General features: G+C 32.1%; 2 protein-coding genes across 3 annotated transcripts; both read left to right on the top strand.

The window, feature by feature from the left end:
- Positions 1 to 502: 502 nt before the first annotated feature.
- Positions 503 to 4,457, top strand: LOC125844159 (tyrosine-protein phosphatase DSP1-like). Of its 2 annotated transcripts, none has more exons than XM_049523420.1 (5): positions 503 to 824; positions 920 to 1,013; positions 3,500 to 3,560; positions 3,665 to 3,708; positions 3,814 to 4,457. In XM_049523420.1, exons 1-5 carry the CDS (start codon positions 592 to 594, stop codon positions 3,997 to 3,999), a joined length of 618 nt encoding a protein of 205 aa, XP_049379377.1. In that variant the 5' UTR covers positions 503 to 591; the 3' UTR covers positions 4,000 to 4,457. The 2 variants fall into 2 exon arrangements, with proteins under 2 accessions (XP_049379377.1, XP_049379376.1); XM_049523419.1 differs by having other exon boundaries at positions 507 to 824; positions 920 to 1,019.
- Positions 4,458 to 6,184: 1,727 nt separating this feature from the next.
- On the top strand, positions 6,185 to 12,887 carry LOC125843776 (UTP--glucose-1-phosphate uridylyltransferase). Its single transcript, XM_049522975.1, has 21 exons — positions 6,185 to 6,416; positions 6,541 to 6,588; positions 7,695 to 7,786; positions 7,927 to 8,017; positions 8,950 to 9,010; positions 9,091 to 9,168; positions 9,267 to 9,317; positions 9,429 to 9,502; positions 10,067 to 10,139; positions 10,258 to 10,315; positions 10,468 to 10,514; positions 10,608 to 10,673; positions 11,149 to 11,181; positions 11,497 to 11,549; positions 11,654 to 11,729; positions 11,813 to 11,869; positions 11,974 to 12,057; positions 12,157 to 12,258; positions 12,341 to 12,445; positions 12,536 to 12,607; positions 12,693 to 12,887. The coding sequence occupies exons 1-21, from the start codon at positions 6,331 to 6,333 to the stop codon at positions 12,717 to 12,719; spliced, it is 1,434 nt and encodes a 477-aa protein (XP_049378932.1). The 5' UTR covers positions 6,185 to 6,330; the 3' UTR covers positions 12,720 to 12,887.
- The last annotated feature ends 10,232 nt before the right edge of the window (positions 12,888 to 23,119 follow it).

Here is a 23,119-nt window from a genome sequence, read left to right as displayed (position 1 = left end):
TTTTAAACTCTCTAAAACAAACATTTTTTTCTTAGAACAAAACCGTGGCTGCAAAAATATGTAACCAGATACAACAGACAAGATATACGACTTCTAGAAATGTGGAATAAAAGGCTTCCTTTACTTTTAAAAAAAAATTAATATTATCCTCCGTTATACTATCGAGTTATTATATCTTTAAGCGCTATTTAATATGCATAATAAAGTAAATTTTCCAAAATTATGTTTAGTATTAAACTTATTATATCGTCAATCAAATATAATATCAAACATAATCCTAAATTTCTCATTTTATTTTATCTTTGATATAAGATATATTAGCTCTGAGCCTATATGCGTGATAATTTAACCTTTGTACCAAACGATCCTTCAATGCCATACTATCGATCTATACAAATTATTCGATTTACACCGCGATATAAACCTTCACCCCGTAAACAGGCAGCGCAATTTAGCAGCCGGCCTTTAACCTTTATAAAAGGCCGAAGATCCGAAAAGATTCCATAGAATCAAAATTCAGTTTATAAATATACATTTTTCAATTCCTAATTAAATACGTATCTCCTTTTTAACTTGGCGCCAACAACAGCAATGCGATTGGAGAACGGCGATCGATCCACGTGTCATCCGATCGTTAATTCGAGCTCCGACGACGACGATGACGGCGGTTTGCTGCCGGAGAGTTATTCACCGGTATTAGATGGTGAAGGACTTCTTGTTCCGCCTCTCAATTTCGCTATGGTTGATTACGGTGTTTTCCGGTCTGGTTTTCCTGATACTGCTAACTTTGCCTTTTTACAAACCCTAGGTCTTCGTTCTATCGTGTGAGTTAGTTCGTGAATTCGATCGATCGGTTTCGTTACTTGAAGTTACGTTTTTATTGATTCTTTTGTTTTTTTTTTGCATATTTTGTGTGTAGATATTTGTGTCCAGAGCGATATCCTGAAGCTAATGTGGAGTTTCTAAATGCTAATGGAATTCGACTTTTTCAGTTCGCCATTGAAGGATCTAAGGTTGAGGTTATTTTCCGTAATGTATATCTCAATATCAGTATGATATAGAATGTTATGATCATGTGATGGAATTGTCAAAAAAAAAGAAGCTTTTTGTTGCTGAGTGATCCTGATCCGATTTTTCTGTGAGGAAGCTGTTGTAAACCATTACTTTTTGTATATTAAATAATTTCCGGATTATAACTCCTAATTGGTATTACAAAAATGGATAACGTAGTGTATAGTTAACTTAATCCTCAGTCCTTTGCCAAAATGTCTCAATTGATCTCTACAAGTTGTAAAGCATTACCAGAAAGGCTTGTTTGAAGTTTGGACTAAATCAATTGGAGAAGTTTGGGAAAGGACTGAGGATTAGCCAACTATACACTACGTTATCCATTTTTGTAATACCAACTAGGTGTGATATTCTGGAAATTATTTGACTTATCCAAAAAAGAAAAGAAAAGAAAAGAAAAGAAAAAAAGTAATGCTTTTATTCGCTCCATTTCCTTATGTCGGCTGATGGTGAAAAAGACGTTGTTTTTGCTCTCTAATTAGTTAATTGACTTGTTTTCTAGCTATCAAAGAATGTAAAAATGGGAGTTAGTTGACTGATTATTTAGAAAGAGTCTATTTATTGGCATTGAATACTTACTCTATATGTTTGTTAACTTGTTCTCATCCTTATTTATTCCATGTCTGAAGTTATTCTGATTTGTATAACAGGAAAGGATTAATCATTAATTTCTTACTAAACTGGCATTAGGAGGCATCATTCTTCAAGGACCAAAGTCAAAAGGTTTTGTGGTATTAGTTTGTAGGAGATGAGGTTATAAAATTTTGTGGTCTAGGATATTTTTAGTCATTTAGCAGCAGTATGTTGGAATAGTCACAGACCCTTGATTTCTCCTTTAGTTGTTGTGGAAGTGAACTATGTATCTGGCCATCGTGACTTTGACTTACAGAACTAGTATAAGTCATGTCAGAGTATTAAACTTGTACTTTTGGTTGCATGGCCCAAAATATGTTCTTGTTTCAAAACCGTCTGCAAGTTTTCATGTGTTTATATTCATCAACTAGTAGTTGAGATAGTTTGGTGATATGTTTGGGTTTCAGATAGCTGCAGACCTATAATAGGTTAAAAGATTTTCACCATGGGGATTGTCACCTGCGGCCTCATGCTGTATTTTTTTCTATGATTCTCTCAAGGGTCTAGTACTTAAAGTTCCTCTCCCTCTTAAATTGCACTCTGCTTTTACAACAAAATGCAAGTATAGCTACAGCTTCCTACTATTGCTTCCTTCTTAGCCACCACTCAACAGTACTTGTCACAGTTCTACTTCATAAGGGCCTGCTGCAACTGGTGCTACTTGATCATTCTTAGCATTTATTTTGTCTTCCTTCTATTTGTTTTAGCTTTTAGTTTTCCTCTGTTCTTGATGCATGAACCAAATGGTTTCGGTGGTGGTGCAATACAGGTAATGCTGCAACGAAAATAATTCATAACTTAAGAAAGGAGGTAGGGAGTTTCTTGTGGTTTTCCAAAGCCTGAAGAAAGATTGTCCAATTTCCACATTCTAAGTGAGAACAGATACATTCTAGTAGTTGAACCTGTTGGAGCTTTGCACTTTCTTGGAGAAAATCCTCCAATTGGTGTGTTGGAGAGAGAAATTTATCCACTAGCAATATGTAATTGCATTCTTTTCGGATTCACCAGAAGCAGGTCATATTAGCTGTCCGACTCTACATCCCAAGTCCCAACTAATTGGATTGCTAAACTAGGAAGATCACTAGATGATTGACTGTGAAGAGAGAATCTGATGAATCTGCTGGTTTATCAAGTTTATTGCTGTTTGTCATATCTGTCATGCCATTTGATATGTAGCCCCCAATCAAGTCCATATGACTTCTTCTTTTCTTACCTTCTGATGTTGAGCAGCCTTAGAGGAAGTCAAATAGTTGCCTATCAAACTAGGAAACCATTGTATTTGTCATACCCTCTTCTATGTTTTTGTTTTTTAATCATCATATGCTATCTACGATTTCTCTCTGCTGTCCGAATGCTGGACAAAGCTACTCCAAATTTTTTGGTCTATCTCGTCTCCTCCACTGAGGCTTGATTGGTGAATAAAAAAACGTCCATGTGTATTCTTGTCCTATAACCACTTTACCACATTGTATCTGGATATCCGAAGGTGTTGGTCAAGTGAAAAGACATCTTTCTATTATGGAGATGGTTTGAAATTTAAGCGAAGTACTAATATGGTTGCAATCTATACTGGAAGGTACACATACTACAAACATTAGTAGCAACACATATGAACGCTAAGTCTGGTTTGCAGACATTTTAGAAATTTCACATGATTGTGCAAACCGTGTATGTGAATATTCTAGTTGTTGTTTCTTTTCAATCTATCCACGGGTAAATAGGAAACATTTCTTTCTAGTTGTTGATATGAAGCAAAAAAGTTTCATGTTGATTCGTACTCGACTATTTCTCAATGCAGGAGCCACCATTGGTCAACATCCCAGAGGAAACAATAAAGGAAGCTTTGAGGGTTGTCCTTGGTAAGTATGAAAGATTGCATTTTATTATATCTTGCTTTAGGTTTCTGTCCACTAGTTTTGCTAAATACTTTCTGTATTACAATTTCTGTCGATTCTTTTTATAGATGAAAAGAACCGCCCTCTGTTAATTCACTGCAAAAGAGGAAAGGTAGTCCTTCATTTGTCTTTGTTTAAAATTCTGGCTTTCTTCTTACATGAATCTTCACTCAACATTTCTGACCACCGTTTACATCTTGCGTGGTAAATTATGCAGCACCGAACTGGTAGCCTTGTGGGGTGCCTCAGAAAATTACAGAAATGGTGCCTCACCTCAATTTTCGATGAGTACCAAAGGTATGCTGCTGAGAAAACTAGAGTATCAGATCTGAGGTTCATGGAGTTGTTTGACATTTCCGGCTTCAAGCAGCCACCAACATTCTGTTCACATTCCCCGAACTAAATGGACAAGATGTACAGGACGAGCAGCAATTTTGGCTTTCCATTTTTAACTGGATCAAAAAATTTGAGTCCACCCCCATATGTATTGGATTCCTTATATGAACTCTGGTTATGGTTTTCGTTAGTATCCGATTCTTCTTTTCATTTGGACATAGTCTTTCTCTCTCTCTCTCTTTGTAGAAAGTAGATGCCATGGCCTATGATAAAGGGTCTCATCCTTTCCTCTTTTTGTGTTCATTGGAGATGGTCTGGGAATTGTAAAGTTGTGCATTATTTTTGCTTATTAGAAGGGAAAAGGGAGGGTTGTGTTTTTGCTTCAGTTTGAACTCAGTGCACCTTCATATTTTTCTCTTCATACCTTTGGTATACGGTTTTGAACTGTCGGAGGAGGTGATATATTTTGAGTAGTTAAATTGTATTATGAAGAATTTGAGAACATGTGCAAAAGTTTTTTCAAAATTTGAACCGAAAGTATCTCTTTATTTATTCAGATTTGCAACAAGAAGTCAACAATCATTAAGCTATAACTTTAATTCCAGTTCAAGTTACAAAGTTGTGGAGTAAACAATCAATACTACTACAATAACGAACTTAGTGGGAAAAGGGGTGTCTGAGGAGGATAGAGTATATGCAGAGACCTTATCTCTACTTCATAGAGACATTCATAGAGACAGAGAAGGAGGAAAATGACTTTTCTCACTTATGATCGAAAATCATTTACGTCGTATAAAGCACACTTGGTTGGTTGTTGCTGTTAAAATCCCAACCTTTCTACTCGAAGAGTTGAGAGTTTGTTAAAAAAAAAGACAAATCACTTTGATAGCAACTAAGATATGTCTTTACATTTTCAGTTATCAAAACTTTTTCCTCACCACATGAAAACGTATGTTATCCTAGTGTTTTAGAATTATCAACTCTTTTATCTTGTGCTTTTTTATTTCTTTGGTATTCAATTTCCTACCCAATATTTAATATACGTAGTTTGAAGTCTTAATTAATTTAAATTTGTACCGTATAAGACTCACTTCCTTTATTAGGATATTTTCTATTTTTAAACTTCGAATGTGAAATCTCTGATTAAGAATAAATGAATATTATTTTTTCTATGATAACCTTGAATAATTTATCGTATGCTTGTTAATATACAACATGCTATTTCTTTTCTTCTTTTTGCATATGATTTCTTTTAAAAAATTCACTGATCTTTCCCTTTCCTTTTTCTCAAAGTTTTCTCTTGTTTTTATGTGACCTTTTGATAAGATTAAAGTGGATTTACATGTTGTCTTGTACATCACTTTGACTCTTTGAGAACTCTAAAAAAAAACACTACTAATCAGCATTCATTAATGCTTCATTAATCTTCACTAATTATATTTTTTTCTACTAAAAATATGACAAGATCAAGAAACTCCTAAAAATTTATTAATTAAAACTTAAAATAAACGTCTTAAATAGAAGCTTCACCAAATTGAAGCCCTCCTAGACCCCAGCAAAATCGGGTGGAGGTGGGGGCAAAACAAGCCCAACAATGCGTAAAAATTAATCAATGCACCATCAATCTCATCATAACAATCGTAACGAATTTGGATTCATAATTTAAAATTTATGTGTTTAATTTTAAAGATTTTTAGTATCGGCTCATTAATTATTTTATTAAAATTTATGATTTCAAATCTACTATTTAATATTATTTTAAATATTATTTCTTACATTTAGATACACGGTGGGGCCCTCACCCCTACCCTGGAAATCCAAACCAAGTTTATTCCTGCGCATATTCGAACCCTTTTACGTATACATAGAAGTTAAAAGACCAAATAATAACACTAATGTATTCCGTGTAGTTTCATAAAATGAAATTTGAAAAAAAATCACACACATATCTTACCTATATTTCAAATAGAGATATAATTTTTCATGGACTAGTTTAAATACTTAATAAAAGAATTCTTTATAGCATGTTTGAATTATAAAAATAGTCATTAATATTTACGATAGAGTAAAGTGTTCATATTACAAAATTATTATAATCTTATAAAAAAATATTAGGAACTCTGTCGAACATGGCATGATAGCGAAATATTATTCTTTCCTATAATATTTTTCGATATCTCAACAACATAATTTATAAAATCACCTTTGTTAAAGAACGGTTATCGTTAAGTTTCATTAGTTGTCACCTAATAGAAGAATATTTATAGGTGTTAACTCTTCTACTCTTTCCCTCTCTTCATTCACACACTATATCTATCACTCTTCTCTCCATACTCTCTGCTCCTCGAGAACTTTCTCTTCTCATTTCTCTCCGTAGATCACAATCTTCTTCTTCGCTATGGCTACTGCTACTACTCTTTCTCCTGCTGATGCCGAAAAGCTCAACAATCTCAAATCTGCCGTCGCCGGTCTTAATCAAATCAGGTAACTTTTTTTTTTTTTTACGAATTTTTCCATTTCCAGTGCTGTTTTGTTACTGATTGTGATCGAATTAAGTTGATTTGGATCCAGAGGCTGATTTTAATTTTTTGATTTTTTTTTGGCGCAGTGAAAACGAGAAATCTGGATTTATTAACCTTGTCGATCGCTATCTAAGGTACAGTTAATAGTTTTGGAGCTATCATTATGATTATTAGGAGTACTAAGTAAGAATTATAATTTATCAGCTTTTTTATGTGTTTTGGAAAATTTGCTCAAATTTGTGAGCTTTAGCAGATCAAGTTGGTTTGTAGCTTGAAAAGTGCGAATCACTTTGCATTTTTGATTTTTTGTTTGGTTTAGTTTTGGTTATTGATGGTTGATCTGTTGTGGCATTGAGGATAAATAGTGGTGAAGTGCAACACATTGACTGGAGTAAGAGTAGTGATGAGAATTGTGATTTATTAGCTTTTTGATGTGATTTAATGCTGAATGGTTACTTGATATGAAATTGTTGTTGGTTAGTTGATGATTTGTAGTGTTTGTGTGCTAAATTTACTTAAATTTCCGAGCTTTTGTAGATCGAGTTAGTTTGTGTATAGTGTGTGCGTGTGTGCAGAATGTACATAAAGATCCGAGCTTTTGCAGATCAAGTTACTTTGTATAGTGTGTGTGTGTGCGCACAGAATGTACATAACGATCCGACCTTTTGTAGATTGAGTTAGTTTGTATATAGTGCGTGTGTGCAGAATGTACGTAAAGATCCGAACTTTTGCAGATCAAGTTACTTTGTATAGTGTGTGTGTGTATGCGCGCAGAATGTACGTAACGATCCGACCTTTTGCAGATCGAGTTAGTTTGTATATAGTGTGTGTGTGCAGAATGTACGTAAAGATCCGAGCTTTTGCAGATCAAGTTACTTTGTATAGTGTGTGTGTGCACGCGCAAAATGTACATAATGATCCAAGCTTTTTCAGATCAAGTTAGTTTGTATAGTGTGTGTGTGTGTGTGCAAAATGTACATAAATATCTGAGCTTATGCAGATCAAGTTAGTTTGTATAGTGTGTGTGTGTGCACAGAATGTACATAAAGATCTGAACTTTTGTAGATCAAGTTAGTTTGTGTAGTGTGTGTGTGCAAAATTTGCATAAAGATCCGAGCTTTTGCAGATCAAGTTAGTTTGTAGCTCGAAATGCATGATATCACTTCACATTTTTATATTTTTTGTATGGTTTAGTTTTGGTTATTGATTGTTGATCTGTTGTGGCATTTTTGAATCGTAGTGGAGAAGCGCAACACATTGACTGGAGTAAGATCCAGACGCCAACTGATGAGGTGGTGGTGCCATATGACAAGTTAGCACCTCTTTCTGAAGGTATTTGTACAATATTATCTAAAGTTAATATTTTTTGTGATCTGTCATAATCATGATCAACGAGTCTCAGCACGGATTGTTTAGTATTAGATTGGTTTGAATATGTTTCTCGAGAAGTTTGATTATCTTGATTAATGCAGATCCCGCAGAGACTAAGAAGCTTTTGGACAAACTTGTCGTCCTGAAGCTCAATGGAGGCTTGGGAACAACAATGGGATGCACTGGTCCCAAGTATGTATATGCAGCTTTTTTCTAGCCAATTTGAGGCCTAATATTTGTTGGAAAACAGAGTTTATTGCAAATTGGACTTCATTAAGCTTGCTTTATTGGCGTTAACCCATAGTTTAAGAGCACCTGCTGTTTGAAAGTGAATACTGTTGGTGGATCCAGAGTTTTTTACTCAACCTTCTATGTTTTTTTTCATCTGATGCTGTTTTTTAGACTTGTCCGCTGGGAGCCTGAAAATTTCTAAGTCGTGTATGAGCTGGTTGACGTTAGCACATGCATTGCTTATATATTTTCCAGTTTGTTTGTGCTAGTGCATGCATCAGGGGGAGAGTATTAAAGCAATATGCTTGACTATTTATTTTACTTGTATATTGTGTTTTTTTAATACTAGAAGTCATCGGATAGGAGGGTTCTTTTAGTTGTGTATTCTGGGTGATGGGGGATATCTTCAACCATTATGTGATCTAATTACCACTATGATTTGGTGTAAGAATACTATAAAACAGATACTCCTACTATACAAATTTGCTGCTTGTGATGCCCTTTAAGTTTTAGGAACTCATATAGCAGTAAAATTAAGATGGTTTGTGGCTACTTGTAATTAGATCAGATTCAATCATTCAGCTCACCTGTCGGAGGCCAGGATCTATCCTCCTGTGTCATGCTGTAAATCAATATAGTGTTACTCCAGCAAATGTGTTTCACCTTTTACCATGCATATTTATTTTTGAAGTATTTGTATGGTTGAAGCTAGAGAGAAATTAAAAGTTGGGAAGACCTGGCCTTCCTTCTACTGGGAAAAATATTAGCTGTCAGAAACTTGCAACTGCATATGGAGATGATGTTCTCCACTTAAAAGAAAAGTTGTAGATTGCATTTTTTGTTTATCTTATAAGATGCAGAAATTTTCAAGTTCCTTTTTTTTGTTGATGCAGATCAGTTATTGAAGTTCGTAATGGTTTGACATTCCTTGACTTGATTGTCAAGCAAATTGAGGTACCACATATCAATGGAATATTTTAATCCATCATGGTGTTCCATTTTTAAATGTTCTCTGATTAACTCGTGTTCTGTAGGCCCTCAATGCCAAATTCGGATGCAGTGTTCCCCTGCTTTTGATGAATTCGTTCAACACCCATGATGATACACTGAAGGTGAAACAATATAACTTTGATATCTTCTCTTCCATGGTTAAGTTTTCTGTTTGGCTGACTGCAAGTGCTGACTTCTTACCATTGCATTCTCTATGTAGATTGTAGAAAAATATGTGAACTCAAACATTGATATTCATACATTCAATCAGGTCAGTGTGACTTATCATTAGTGATATCAAGTATCTATCAGCTTGAATCTGCACGGGAAAAGTTTTGGATTTGTAAAGAGAGATTTAACGATTTCTGTTAAATATTCACAGAGCCAGTACCCTCGCCTGGTTACGGAAGACTTTGCCCCACTTCCATGCAAAGGCAATTCTGGAAAAGATGGATGGTAATTGACAGTTTAAGATGTTGTGATATTTCTAATGATGTTCTTTTTCTTTCAAAATGAATCTTAATTCGAGTTCTGGAATTATGTAAGCTGTTGGGCTCTCTGTTGAGTTATAACAAAGTATCATCCTCTCTTCTGAAAATCTGAAACAAGTTAGATATGGATCATTTTATTGAGAAATAGTTGGATCAAAATTTTTGCTGTTTCTTTTGTTAGCAATTGGGCAGGGTATCATTGTTCTGTTGAACTTAGTGACCTGAACTGATCGTGAAAACTTATTTTCATTTAGCTTTGTGTCTAATTTGTCGTCTCTATGTGTATGTATGCTACTATCTTTTCTGCTTCAAGAATGATAACCAGAACGTAGGTAATTACTGTTTTGAGCCAGAATTGTTTGGTAAAACTGTCTGTTTCATGGGTTTGCTTTGTAGAATTGCTTTCTTCAAACAGTGTATCCAGTCGAGAAGGCTTTAAGAATTATGATTCCTTGTCCATCTTTTCTAGTCCTTTTGTACATATAACATGTATATATTCACTTGCCTAATGTACATTGCTCATGTACAGGTACCCTCCAGGTCATGGTGATGTTTTCCCTTCTTTGATGAATAGTGGAAAGCTTGATGCACTACTAGCAAAGGTTTGCTTCTCATGTCATTGCCTTCTTATGATTATGGCTGGCGTTCTGGTGGCCTTTTTTACATTTACTGTCTGCGTGAAATGTTGCCTATTAATTATTATATTTCAATCTTCCACAGGGAAAGGAATATGTCTTTGTTGCAAACTCAGATAACTTGGGTGCCATTGTTGATTTGAGTATCCTTGCTATGATTTTGCATTGTTGAAGAAACTACAGTTCTTTTGTGTGCAATTTAATAACATCTCAATCATGAAGAAGGTTTTGACACTAAAGCCATTCCCAATTGCCATGAAAAGCGTGTTATCTTTTCCTTAATTTGACATTGCAGAAATCCTAAATCATCTGATCCTAAACAAAAATGAGTATTGCATGGAGGTACTGACGTGATACTGTTATTTTAAAACTGCATCTTCCTAGGTGAAACTATTATCTACTTTCTGCAATTTTACAGCTTAATGAGTATTGCAGGTTACTCCCAAAACTTTAGCTGATGTCAAAGGTGGCACCTTAATCTCATATGAAGGAAAAGTACAGGTAATTGGGTTTATCTGCAGTTTTTGATTCTTATATCTGAAGCGCCGAAGCAATTCCTGTCTATGAATCATCTGGTTGGATATAGACTTGTCGAAAACAACCTACAAATAAGTACAACTACCTAGATCTGGTCTACTTCACTTGATCAACTAAGTATGTCTATTGGAGAGTGTCTGAAATCACATTTTACTTTTTGACCCCTTGTGTTGCTACCTCCCAAGATTGCATGTGAGCCCATGAAAAGACGGTACCTGCAAAGTGAATATAGTTCCTCTGTGGTGCTTCATCATGATGCAATTTCTTGGCAGCATGCTTGCTCCTAGTTCTTTGGAATCTAGATAGGAGTCTTTGTAATTCTCTCGCTTCTCTCAGAGACTTAGGATAGTTGTGCTGCTGCTTGCATGCTTTTTCCTTAATATTTATGAGTTGCTTTTGCTAAAGTTTCTTATTGAACTTCTTTTCTGTGGTGCTGCAGCTGTTGGAAATAGCACAAGTCCCTGATGAACATGTGAGTTATATCTCCTGTTTCTTCCTTAGTTTTCCTTTTGCTGATTTATATGTGAAGTGTTATTAGAAGGTATGGAAATGGGAAAGTGACTCAGGTTTCTTTGTATAATACGTTTTAGTCAACAGTTCTCTAATTGGACTAGAATCTATTGTTGAAATGGATATATCCATCTGAGTATCTACATCTCCTTTATGTTGCTAGTGTCAAGTTACAAATGCTCATTTATTTTCCTCTTAACACGACGATGTATGCTATTATTTCACTTCATCCAAGAGGGGCCTAATTTGATGATCCGTTTTCACTTGCTTGGTACAGGTCAATGAATTCAAGTCAATTGAAAAATTCAAAATTTTCAACACCAACAACTTGTAAGTCGAGATAGTCTAATTATCTCTTATGACCTACTCTAAGCTTTATTCAGCAGTCTTGTCAATGAAGCATGTTCTGACCAAGAGCCGTTGCTATTATGCAGGTGGGTGAATCTGAGTGCTATTAAAAGACTTGTAGAAGCAGATGCACTCAAGATGGAGATTATTCCCAACCCAAAGGTATCAGTTTCTTCTTGTTTATCATGTTTCCATGGTTGCAACACTTTGTATAAGTGCCTGATCTAGTCAATATTCATTGTCAGGAAGTGGACGGAGTCAAAGTTCTTCAACTCGAAACTGCTGCCGGTGCTGCGATTAAAGTATGCCAAACTTAACGTGTATCTTTAAATACCCAATTTCATCCTTGAAGTCTTGATATTTTTGTCACTATCTAGCATTACTAATTACCATTTTATTCAACCAGTTTTTTGACCGGGCAATTGGTGCTAATGTTCCTCGATCTCGTTTCCTTCCAGTGAAAGCAACTTCAGATTTGCTCCTTGTTCAGGTTAATTACGATATTCCATTTTGTTGATTAACGATACTATACATTCTCAGTTAACTTAAATGATTTGTAGTGTGCTCATCCACCTGTATATATTTGCAGTCTGATCTTTACACCTTGACTGATGAGGGCTATGTCATCCGAAACCCGGCCAGGTCTAATCCATCCAACCCATCCATCGAGTTGGGACCTGAATTCAAGAAGGTTAGCATCAACTCCGCAAGTAGATTAGTGCTGCAGATTTATATGACATTTAGCTGAATGCAGTTACTGTCTTGTCTCTCAGGTGGCCAACTTCTTAGGCCGTTTCAAGTCCATTCCCAGCATCATTGATCTAGATAGCTTGAAGGTGACTGGTGATGTATGGTTCGGATCTGGCGTTACCCTCAAGGTAATTAGCAAAACTTTATTCTCTTTCTCGAGTACGTTTATTTTGACATGCATTTAACGTCCTACCAATGACATTATCCGGGGAATACAGGGGAAAGTGACTGTTGCTGCCAAATCCGGAGTGAAACTAGAAATTCCAGATGGTGCTGTGATTGCAAACAAGGTAATACACTCGATCTGAACGCCTAACGCAGCTACCGGATTTAGATTTCAGTCAGGTGTCTGATGTTGTTTCATTCATTTTCCAGGACATCAATGGACCTGAGGATATATAGAGTAGCTGCTGGTGCCAATTCGACGTCGCGGAGTGTGAAGCAAGTATGTTTGTAGTGAATGTAAAATTTGTCTCTTTAAATAAACAAACAGTTTTGCTTGTTTTGATTTAATGGAGCCATTGTTACAATACAAATGAAATGACTATATCAGAGTATCTTGTTCCTTCATAGTTTTTCTGTAGCTTGTCTACTTCCCATTTTATTAATTTCCATGGGAATTAATATTAGAAAAATGGAAAAGAAATTCTATATAGTAGGTCAAAAATATATATATACCATATAGTATAAGGAAATTTTAACTTGTGTTTATTGAGAGATTATTTTATAGACGTTATACCATACCAATTTCCCAGTTATTTTATTTTATATAACAAAAATTAGGCTTTTTAAAGTTGTTTCATCATCTCAATTTCTCTTTTGTTTCTATATGATTTAGACGATTGTTTGATTTGACATGAAATTTGAAAAAAAAGGAAAGCTCATCTTAACTGAATTGCCCGGGGTGGGGGTTATTCCGTCTGCACAAAGTATTCATTGTGCTCATCTGAACGATAAAGGCTGTGGTAGAAATTGTAATGGCTACATATTATTTTGAAATTTGAAAAAATAAAATTAAAAAAACAGATTGATTTCATAATGTCATTAGTTTTTACCAATGTAATATTCAAAGTTCATATTAATGTAATAGGAAATTAATAAGTTCTGAATATTTTGCATATATTAAGAAAATAGTAAGAAATTAATTTTGTTGCTTAATGACATGAGATTAATTGAACCTAATTAAAGGAGTCATTGATCAAGAATCTAGATTTTGAAATAAAAATATTTATAAATACATTTAAAATTTAATAACTATTTTTTAAAATGGAGGTAACCAAATTCTGTGAGTGACAATTTGAGCAATTGTTTTGTTTGTAAAAGAGTAAGTACCATTTAGAATTTATTTTTTTAATTATCAAAAGAATAATTTATGTGACCTTATTAATTTTATTTTAAATTATTCATATACGTTAAAATGAAAATCAATATCCATGTGCTTAGAACAATCTAAAAAATCGAATTACCAGATATATTGATTAATGTAACATTAGTTGTCACAAAATATTTGTTTAAAATTTATCATTTGTTTGATATTCTGGTTAAATCTTTTGTTCCCCTTACAATTCTCATTAAATCTAATAACTATAATTTATTAAATCTTTGACAGAGATTAAAAGTTCTCAGTTTAGTCAAATTTAAATGACCAAATCTACTTCAAGAATATAACTAATAGCGAATTTAAGATTTTAGTCTGATGAGTTCGATTAATCGTTAAAATTCTTAGCACTAAACTCATCAGACTTTTAGAGTTATGACTAAAAATATAATTGTTGTTGAAATCACTTCTCACATAAAAATTTATACTCTAAATAAAAAATTATTGAGTTGAGTGCTTTTGCAAGGTGCATATAACCAAGAATTCAAAAAAGTTTAATATCATTAATTTCAACAAAACAAGGTGCGATAACATAAAAGCAATTAAATTTAAAAATAAATATTGAGAATTAAAAGCTTTGCTCTTCATCGATCATTTCTTTCATATCGTTGATACTACTTAGTAACTCTTCGATCTGCAAAAGAAAACATACAAACAAAAAAAAACATCAATAATATATAGAATTTATGTTATACACATTGTTAATATAAATAACATACTTATATAAATATTTTTTTTATCGCATATCAACACATAGAACTAATTAAACTTAAATATACGTAATCAAAAACTAACCTCTTTCATCTTTTCATCAATCTCCTTATATAGTTGGTCTTCACCAAAAGTTAAACAAGTTGGTTTACTCTTCCTTATAATCAACAATGTGTATTGCATGCAAAGCAATGCGTATTTAAGCTTAAATGCACTCATTTCTGTATTCTCGATTTTTCTAAAAATAGTAAGCAACATGAGAAAAATTCATGAAAAACGTAAAATAAATAAAAGTTTGATAGAAAAACAGTTCAACCATTCATAAAATATATGGAATTTATAATCGTGAAAGTAAAACAAATGTATATAACAACACATACACACACACACACATATATATATATACGTATTAAAACTGACTAGTTGATAGTGGATTTTTTTTAAAAAAAAAAACTTACTTGATAGTTTCTTGCAATGTTCTTGGAGATGCCATTGAAACTAGAGAGAAAATAAAAAATATGGATATTTTTATTTTTCTATTGATTGCTAGATAACTTTGATTTTTATAAGAGGAGAAAGCCGTTTAAATAGACTGATTTCATAATGTTTTTACTAAAAATAATATGGAAAGTTCATATTAGTGTAACGTGAAATTAATAAATTTTGAAAATTTCATATCTTAAAAAAAGGCAAAAAATTGATTTTGTTACTTAATAACACGAGATTAGTTAGATATTGAAATATATATACTTAGAAATAAATTTATAATTTTACAACTACTTTCCAAGAGGAGGAAACCAAATATATATTGTGAGTGACAAATTTGAGTTATTTGTAAAGAAGTAGTAGCATTTAGAATTTTTCTTAAAATAATTATTTATGTAACTTTATCATATTTATTATATAAATTATTCACGTTGTTATTTAGTTGCCATCTTAATTATTGTTTGTACTATTTTCTCTATTTCAATTTACGTGACACACTATCATTTTAGTTAGTTCCGTAAGCATAAAGAACGACATATTTTTTCTAGTAGGGTTTCAACATAAATTTCATTTACTATTTCAGTATTTTGTTTTCGACTTTACTGAAAGAAAGACAAATTCAAAAGAATTTTCACTATGATTTTTATGTAGATGATTTGAAAGAGAAGCAATTATTCTTTATTGAGCATAATGTTAACATAATTTATAGATATCATAAATGTAAATATTGATCATAAATAGAAAACAAACAATTTTGCTTGTTTTGTTTAATGGAACCATAGATACAATACAAATGAAATGACTATATCATAGTAACTTGCTCCTTCATATTTCTGTAGCTTTTCTACTTCCCATTTTATTAATTTTCATGGGAATTAATATTAGAAAAATGGAAAAGAAATTCTATATAGTAAGTCAAAAAAATATTCATACCATATAGTATAAGGAAAGTTTAACTTGTGATTATTAGTAACGAAGGGGTTCAATTAATCATGATGAACCGAATAATTTCGTGTTATTTGTCTTTCTAGTGAAAAAAAGCTTATTCGCATCATTTGTTTATATCAAAATTAAGTGGTTTATAAAGTAAAAATGTATAACATTAATTAATCAAGGCTTACGTTATAGTTGTGCATATTCAAATATATGTCATGTATTTATTGAACGTGTGTATAAGCACCTAAGTTAATGTTATGATTTGACATATTATATTATAGAAGTTATACCGTATCAATTTCTCAGTTATTTTGTTTTATATAACAAAAATTAGGCATCTCAATTTCTCTTTCGTATCGATATGGTTCAGATTGTTTAATTTGAGATTTGAAAAAAAAAAACACCTTTTAACTTGTAAATTATATATTGATTAAGCTTTCATCCCACCCACAACATGACAACATAAATGGATGTGGAAGCCCATCCATTTAGTCATTGATCAAAAATCTAGATTTTGAAATAAAAATATTTATAAATACATTAAAATTTAATAACTATTTTTTAAATGGAGGTAACCAAATACCGTAAGTAACAATTTGTGAAATCTGGATTTTTTTTTTTTAATATTCTGGTTAAATCTTTTGTTCTCCTTGCCATTCTTATTAAATCTAATAACTATAGTTTGTTAAATTTTATACGAAGATTAAAAGTATTCACTTTAGTCAAATTTAACTGACCAAAGCTGGCTCCAAGAGTCAAATTAATAGCGGATCTAGGGTTTCAGTTTGATTACTCGTTAAAGTTCTTAGCACTGAACTCATTAGATTTTTCAGATTACTAGTTAAAATCTAATTGTTGTTAAAACTTTTGTCACTTGTCACATAAAAATTATACTCTAAATAAAAAAAATATTGAGTTTGGTGCTTTTGCAAGGTGCATATAACCAAGAACTGAAAAAAGTTTATATCATTAACTTCAACAAAACAAGGTGCGATAAAAATAACAACAACAAAATTTAAAAATAAATACTGAGAATTAAAAGCTTTATTCTTCATTGATCATTTTTTTCATATCGTTGATACTACTTAGTAACTCATCGATCTGCAAAAGAAAAGAAACAAAAAATACATCAATAATATATAGAATTTACGTTATACACATTATTAATGTAAATAACATAGTTATATAAATATATTTTTATCTCATATCAATACATAGAATATAACTAATTAAACTTAAATATACCTATAATAATAAATCGAAAACTAACCTCTTTAATGTTTTCATCATTCTCATTGTATATTTTGTGTTGAGCAAAAGTAAAGCAAGTTGGTTCACTCTTCCTTATAATCAACAATGTACATTGCCAGAAGAGCAATGTGTATTGAAGCTTAAGTGCCCTCATTTCTAAATTCTCGAGTTTCCTAAAAATGAGGAAAATTCATGAAAAAAAGTAAAATAAATATATGAAAAATGTTATGTAATAAGAGTTTTACTTATATATATATTTTTTTAAAAAACTTACTTGATGCTTTCTTGCAATGTTCTTGGAGATGCCATTGAAACTAGAGATAAAATAAAAAATATGGATGTTTTTATTTTTCTTGATTGCTATATAACTTGATTTTTACAAGAGGAGAAAACCCTTTAAATAGACTGATTTCGTAACGTTCTTACCAAAAATATTATGGAAAGTTCATATTAGTGTAATGTGAAATTAATATATTTTGAAATTTTTTCATATCTTAAAAAAATGGCAAAAAATTGATTTTGTTCCTTAATAACACGAGAATAGTTAGATATTGAAATATATATACTTAGAAATAAATTTATAATTTTGCACCTACTTTCCAAGAGGAGAAAACCAAACATATACTGTGAGTGACAAATTTGAGTTATTTGTAAAGAAGTAGTAGTATTTTGAAATTTTCTTAAAATAATTATTTATATAAATTATTCATGTTGTTATTAGTTGTCATCTTAATTATTACTTGAACTAATTTCTCTATTTCAATTTATGTAACACACTTTTCATTTTAGTTAGTTCCATAAGCATAAACAATGACATATATTTCAACTAGGGTTTCGACATAAATTTCACTTACTATTTTGTTTCTCATCATCACCATTACTACCATCTTCTTTTACTTGCCTCAATGCATGATTAGTTTGCATCACTGCATCCAACACAATCAAAATATATTAGTAACCAAAAAATCATGATTTTTTTTGGGGGGGTGGGGGTGAGTGGGGGGGGCATTAAAAAAAAGTCTATATTATAGTACATGCACTAGGTGATTTCTTAGTAGTATATATTGTCCAAGTTCCAACAATATGAATTATAGATAGCTAATCAACTGGACTATTAAGATTTTCGTAGACAAAGTTACCACGTATCTATTCTAGTGTTGTGAGATGTAGCATAGTAAAATTAATTGAGATGCATACAAATTGGCATGAACACCACAATTATTAAAAAAAGGCAAAGAAAGCAAATTAAATATACCAGAGAATGAAACAAGCAAGAAAATCACATAAACCGTGAAAAGGCTCTTCATTGTGTCTATGAGAATTGCATATTCTTCAAAGTGAAACTACAATATAATAATATATAAGAATAAAAAAAAAAAAGCTTTACGTGTATCTAAGAGGGGTGAATTTATAGTTTTCAATCAGGTCACTTAAAAGGTAATTCTATGTTTGTTAATTGGTAAATTTTTATAAACGAAAAATATCTAATAGGTTAAAATATATTTATAATATAAGAAAATTTTTACTTAAAATTAAGACAATTGTAGAACAGTAGAAGGCAGGTAATGCTTTGTGCAAACTATAATTGGTTATATTAGACAAATTTATCACCACATCATTGGTCCTTGGTGGAATCCAAACCCAAACAGTTAGCATGCCAGAACGTGCAATTAGATCCAATATTATGCCGGAACGTGGCAATCTGATCCAATATTATGCCGGAATGTGGCAATTCGATTCATTATTATGCCGGAACGTGGTAATCCGATCCAATATTATGCCGGAACATGGCAATCTGATCCATTATTATGCCGAAACGTGGCAATTCGATACAATATTATGCCGGAACGTGGCAATCCGATCCCATGCACACACCACAATCACAAACACAAGTACATAATCGAGATCATGCATTTTTTAAGTCATGATTTCATGGCAATGATATTTCATCTACCTCATTTACAACAAGTGTGATCAACATTGCAATATTCATACATATACAGTATCATAATGAAGCAAGAACAAGCATACATCACACAAACATAGAATCACAACCATCACCTACCTCGAATCCAAGCTTGAATCCCCCAAGGCACTTGAATCTTCCCTTTCTGGATTTTTTCCGCTTGTTCTAGGTCTACAAACAACAATTTATATGCAAGGATCAACAATCAAAGGTCTAATTATCCGGATTATAACAAACCCAATAACCCTACACCAAACCCAAGATCCTAATACCCAATTTAGGGCTTTTTCCACCATAAATTCTAGATCAAAACCCTCCCCCATCGATAATGACCCACTAGATTATGTTCTACGGATTGAAAAACGGATTCGGAGAGTTAAAACCTTACCTTTAGCCTCAAGAATGGTGAAAAACGGTCAAGAAGTCACATGGGGTCGTCTCCTTAGCTCAAAAAGTAAAAAAAAAAATGCATAATGAGGTCGATTAGGGGTTTATTAACAACATTAAGTCGCGTATGGCCCGCTGCAGCGGCCCTCATCCCGCTGTAGCGACCCCGCCAAAGCGACCAGAAACCCCGCCCCAGCGGCTTCCGCTTAACAGTGAGTCCTTAGTTTTTCACCTACGAGTTGAGTCTCGTCGTACCCGTCACAACTCCCCATATCCAATTGTAGTAGCCTCACCAGAGCGGCCAAACTCCCGCCCAAGCGGCACAAATGGAACCAGAGAGTCAATTGAAGAAATTCCAAAATCCCATTTCACAACACACCTCTAACCCACGACGATCAGAAAATACCCTTTATTCTAAGATCGATTTCGGGAGTTCTACTCACTCAAATTTAATTTCGTAAAGTCGTACGGTTTCCTTAACAAGTTATCTAACTAATCATGCAATCAAAATTAAAAACAACTCACCCAGTTGTTACCAGATTTTCCCACACCTCAAAGACTCCGATTTCGTCCAAATCTGGACAAGGTTGGGAAAATATATACAAATACTACGAAAAAGTTTTTATGTCCCCAAATTTTCCCCCGTTGGCATTTTTTTTCCGTTCCCACATTTTCCCCCGTTGGCATTTTTATAACAACGAAACCCGATCGTTACATATGGTTTGACATATTATTTTATAGAAGTTATACCGTACCAATTTCCCAGTTATTTTGTTTTATATAACAAAAATTAGGCTTTTCAAAGTTTGTTTCATCATCTCAATTTCTCTTTCGTATCGATATGGTTCAGACGATTGTTTAATTTGACATGAAATTTGAAAAAGAAAAAAATACCTTTTGACTTATAAATTATATATATGTATATATTGATTAAGCTTTCATCCCACCCACAACATAAATAAATGTGGATCTAGGGATTCAGTTTGATGAGTTTGATTACCCGTTAAAGATCTTAGCATTGAACTCATTAGATTTTTAAGGTTACAAGTCAAAATCTAATTGTTGTTAAAACTTTTGTCACTTCTCACATAAAAATTATACTCTAAATAAATAAATATTGAGTTTGGTGCTTTTGCAAGGTGCATATAACCAAGAACTGAAAAAAGTTTATATCATTAACTTCAACAAAACAAGGTGCGATAAAAATAACAACAACAAAATTCAAAAATAGATATTAAGAATTAAAAGCTTTATTCTTCATTGATCATTTTTTTCACATCGTTGATACTACTTAGTAACTCATCGATCTGCAAAAGAAAAGAAACAAAAAATACATCAATAATATATAGAATTTACGTTATACACATTATTAATGTAAATAACATAGTTATATAAATATATTTTTATCGCATATCAATACATAGAATATAACTAATTAAACTTAAATATACCTATAATAATAAATCGAAAACTAACCTCTTTAATGTTTTCATCATTCTCATTGTATATTTTGTGTTGAGCAAAAGTAAAGCAAGTTGGTTCACTCTTCCTTATAATCAATAATGTGCATTGCCAGAAGAGCAATGTGTATTGAAGCTTAAGTGCCCTCATTTCTACATTCTCGAGTTTCCTAAAAATGAGGAAAATTCACGAAAAAACTTAAAATAAATATATGAAAAATGTTATGTAATAAGAGTTTTACTTATATATTTTATTTTTTTAAAAAAAAAACTTACTTGATGCTTTCTTGCAATGTTCTTGGAGATGCCATTGAAACTAGAGAGAAAATAAAAAATATGGATGTTTTTATGTTTCTTGATTGCTATATAACTTGATTTTTACAAGAGGAGAAAGCCCTTTAAATAGACTGATTTCGTAACGTTCTTACCAAAAATATTATGGAAAGTTCATATTAGTGTAATGTGAAATTAATAAATTTTGAAATTTTTTCATATCTTAAAAAAATGGCAAAAAATTGATTTTGTTACTTAATAACACGAAAATAGTTAGATATTGAAATATATATACTTAGAAATAAATTTATAATTTTGCACCTACTTTCCAAGAGGAGAAAACCAAACATATATTGAAATTTGAGTTATTTGTGAAGAAGTAGTAGTATTTTGAAATTTTCTTAAAATAATTATTTATCTAAATTATTCATGTTGTTATTAGTTGTCATCTTAATTATTACTTGAACTAATTTCTCTATTTCAATTTATGTGACACACTTTTCATTTTAGTTAGTTCCATAAGCATAAACAATGACATATTTTTCAACTAGGGTTTCGACATAAATTTCACTTACTATTTTGTTTTCAACTTTATGGAAAAAGATGACAATTTCAGAAGAATTTCCACTAGATGATTCGAAAGAATCAATTATTCGTTATCGCGCATAATGTTAACATAATTTATAGATATCGTAAATGTAAATATTGAACATAAATAGAAAAATATGAGCTTTCACACCAAAGCAAAAAAAAAAGATATTTAGTTGCAATTGATTTTCTTATTACCTCAAAAATACTTAGGAGTAATTGAGTTAATGTCATTTCATTATCGTACCAAAAAAAGATAACATCAACATTATCATACTAGGTAGACAAGCATAAGCTTTTATTAATCAACTAATTACACTTCAATTCGAGATAAAATTAAAATAAACTATATAATATAAAATGCCTATATTTATCTCTATCCTTATTCAAGCATGCATATATACTCGTACTACGTAAGAATTATTAATAAATCCTACAAAATCATATTTAGGGCACGTAGCTGAAGTAACAGTCATAGGATATTTGAAGGTATTAGAATACGTAAAAGAGAGGATTTGTCCAAATTTGATAGGCGCTCCATTATTGACAAGGCAATCATTAATCGCGATTCTCTTGAAAATCTTAGAATTTATAAAATTTGTTGAGACGAATTGACCACAAGAGAGGTGAACACCACTACAACTTGACTCGCACCCATTCATGATCATGACATTGTACTCTGGATGCCATAATGTGTACTCTCCAAAGGACCTTGAATTACTTGAATACTAGATTTTGGACAAGTGCGTTTCTCATCATCACCATTACTACCACCTTCTTTTACTAGCCTCAATGCATGATTAGTTTGCATCACTGCATCCTACACAATCAAAATATATTAGTAACCAAAAAATCATGATTTTTTTTTGGGGGGTGGGTGGGTGTGGGGGGAATTAAAAAAAAAGTCTATATTATAGTACATGCACTAGGTGATTCTTAGTAGTATATATTGTCCAAGTTCCAACAATATGAATTATAGATAGCTAATCAACTGGACTACTAAGATTTTCGTAAATAAAGTTACCACGTATCTATTCTAGTGTTGTGAGATGTAGCATAGTAAAATTAATTGAGATGCATACAAATTGACCTGAACATCACGATTATTAAAAAAAGGCAAAGAAAGCAAATTAAATATACCAGAGAATGAAACAAGCAAGAAAATCACATAAACCGTGAAAAGGCTCTTCATTGTGTCTATGAGAATTGTACATTCTTCAAAGTGAAACTACAATATAATAATATATAAGAATAAAAAAATATTGGTTTACGTATATCTAAGAGGGGTGAATTTATAGTTTTCAATCCGGTCACTTAAAAGGTAATTCTATGTACAAACATTAATTGGTAAATTTTTATAAACGAA

This window comes from Solanum stenotomum, chromosome 11 (assembly GCF_019186545.1).
Source record: "Solanum stenotomum isolate F172 chromosome 11, ASM1918654v1, whole genome shotgun sequence".
Taxonomy (NCBI): Eukaryota; Viridiplantae; Streptophyta; class Magnoliopsida; order Solanales; family Solanaceae; genus Solanum; species Solanum stenotomum.
This window is presented reverse-complemented; position numbering and strand designations above follow the sequence as displayed.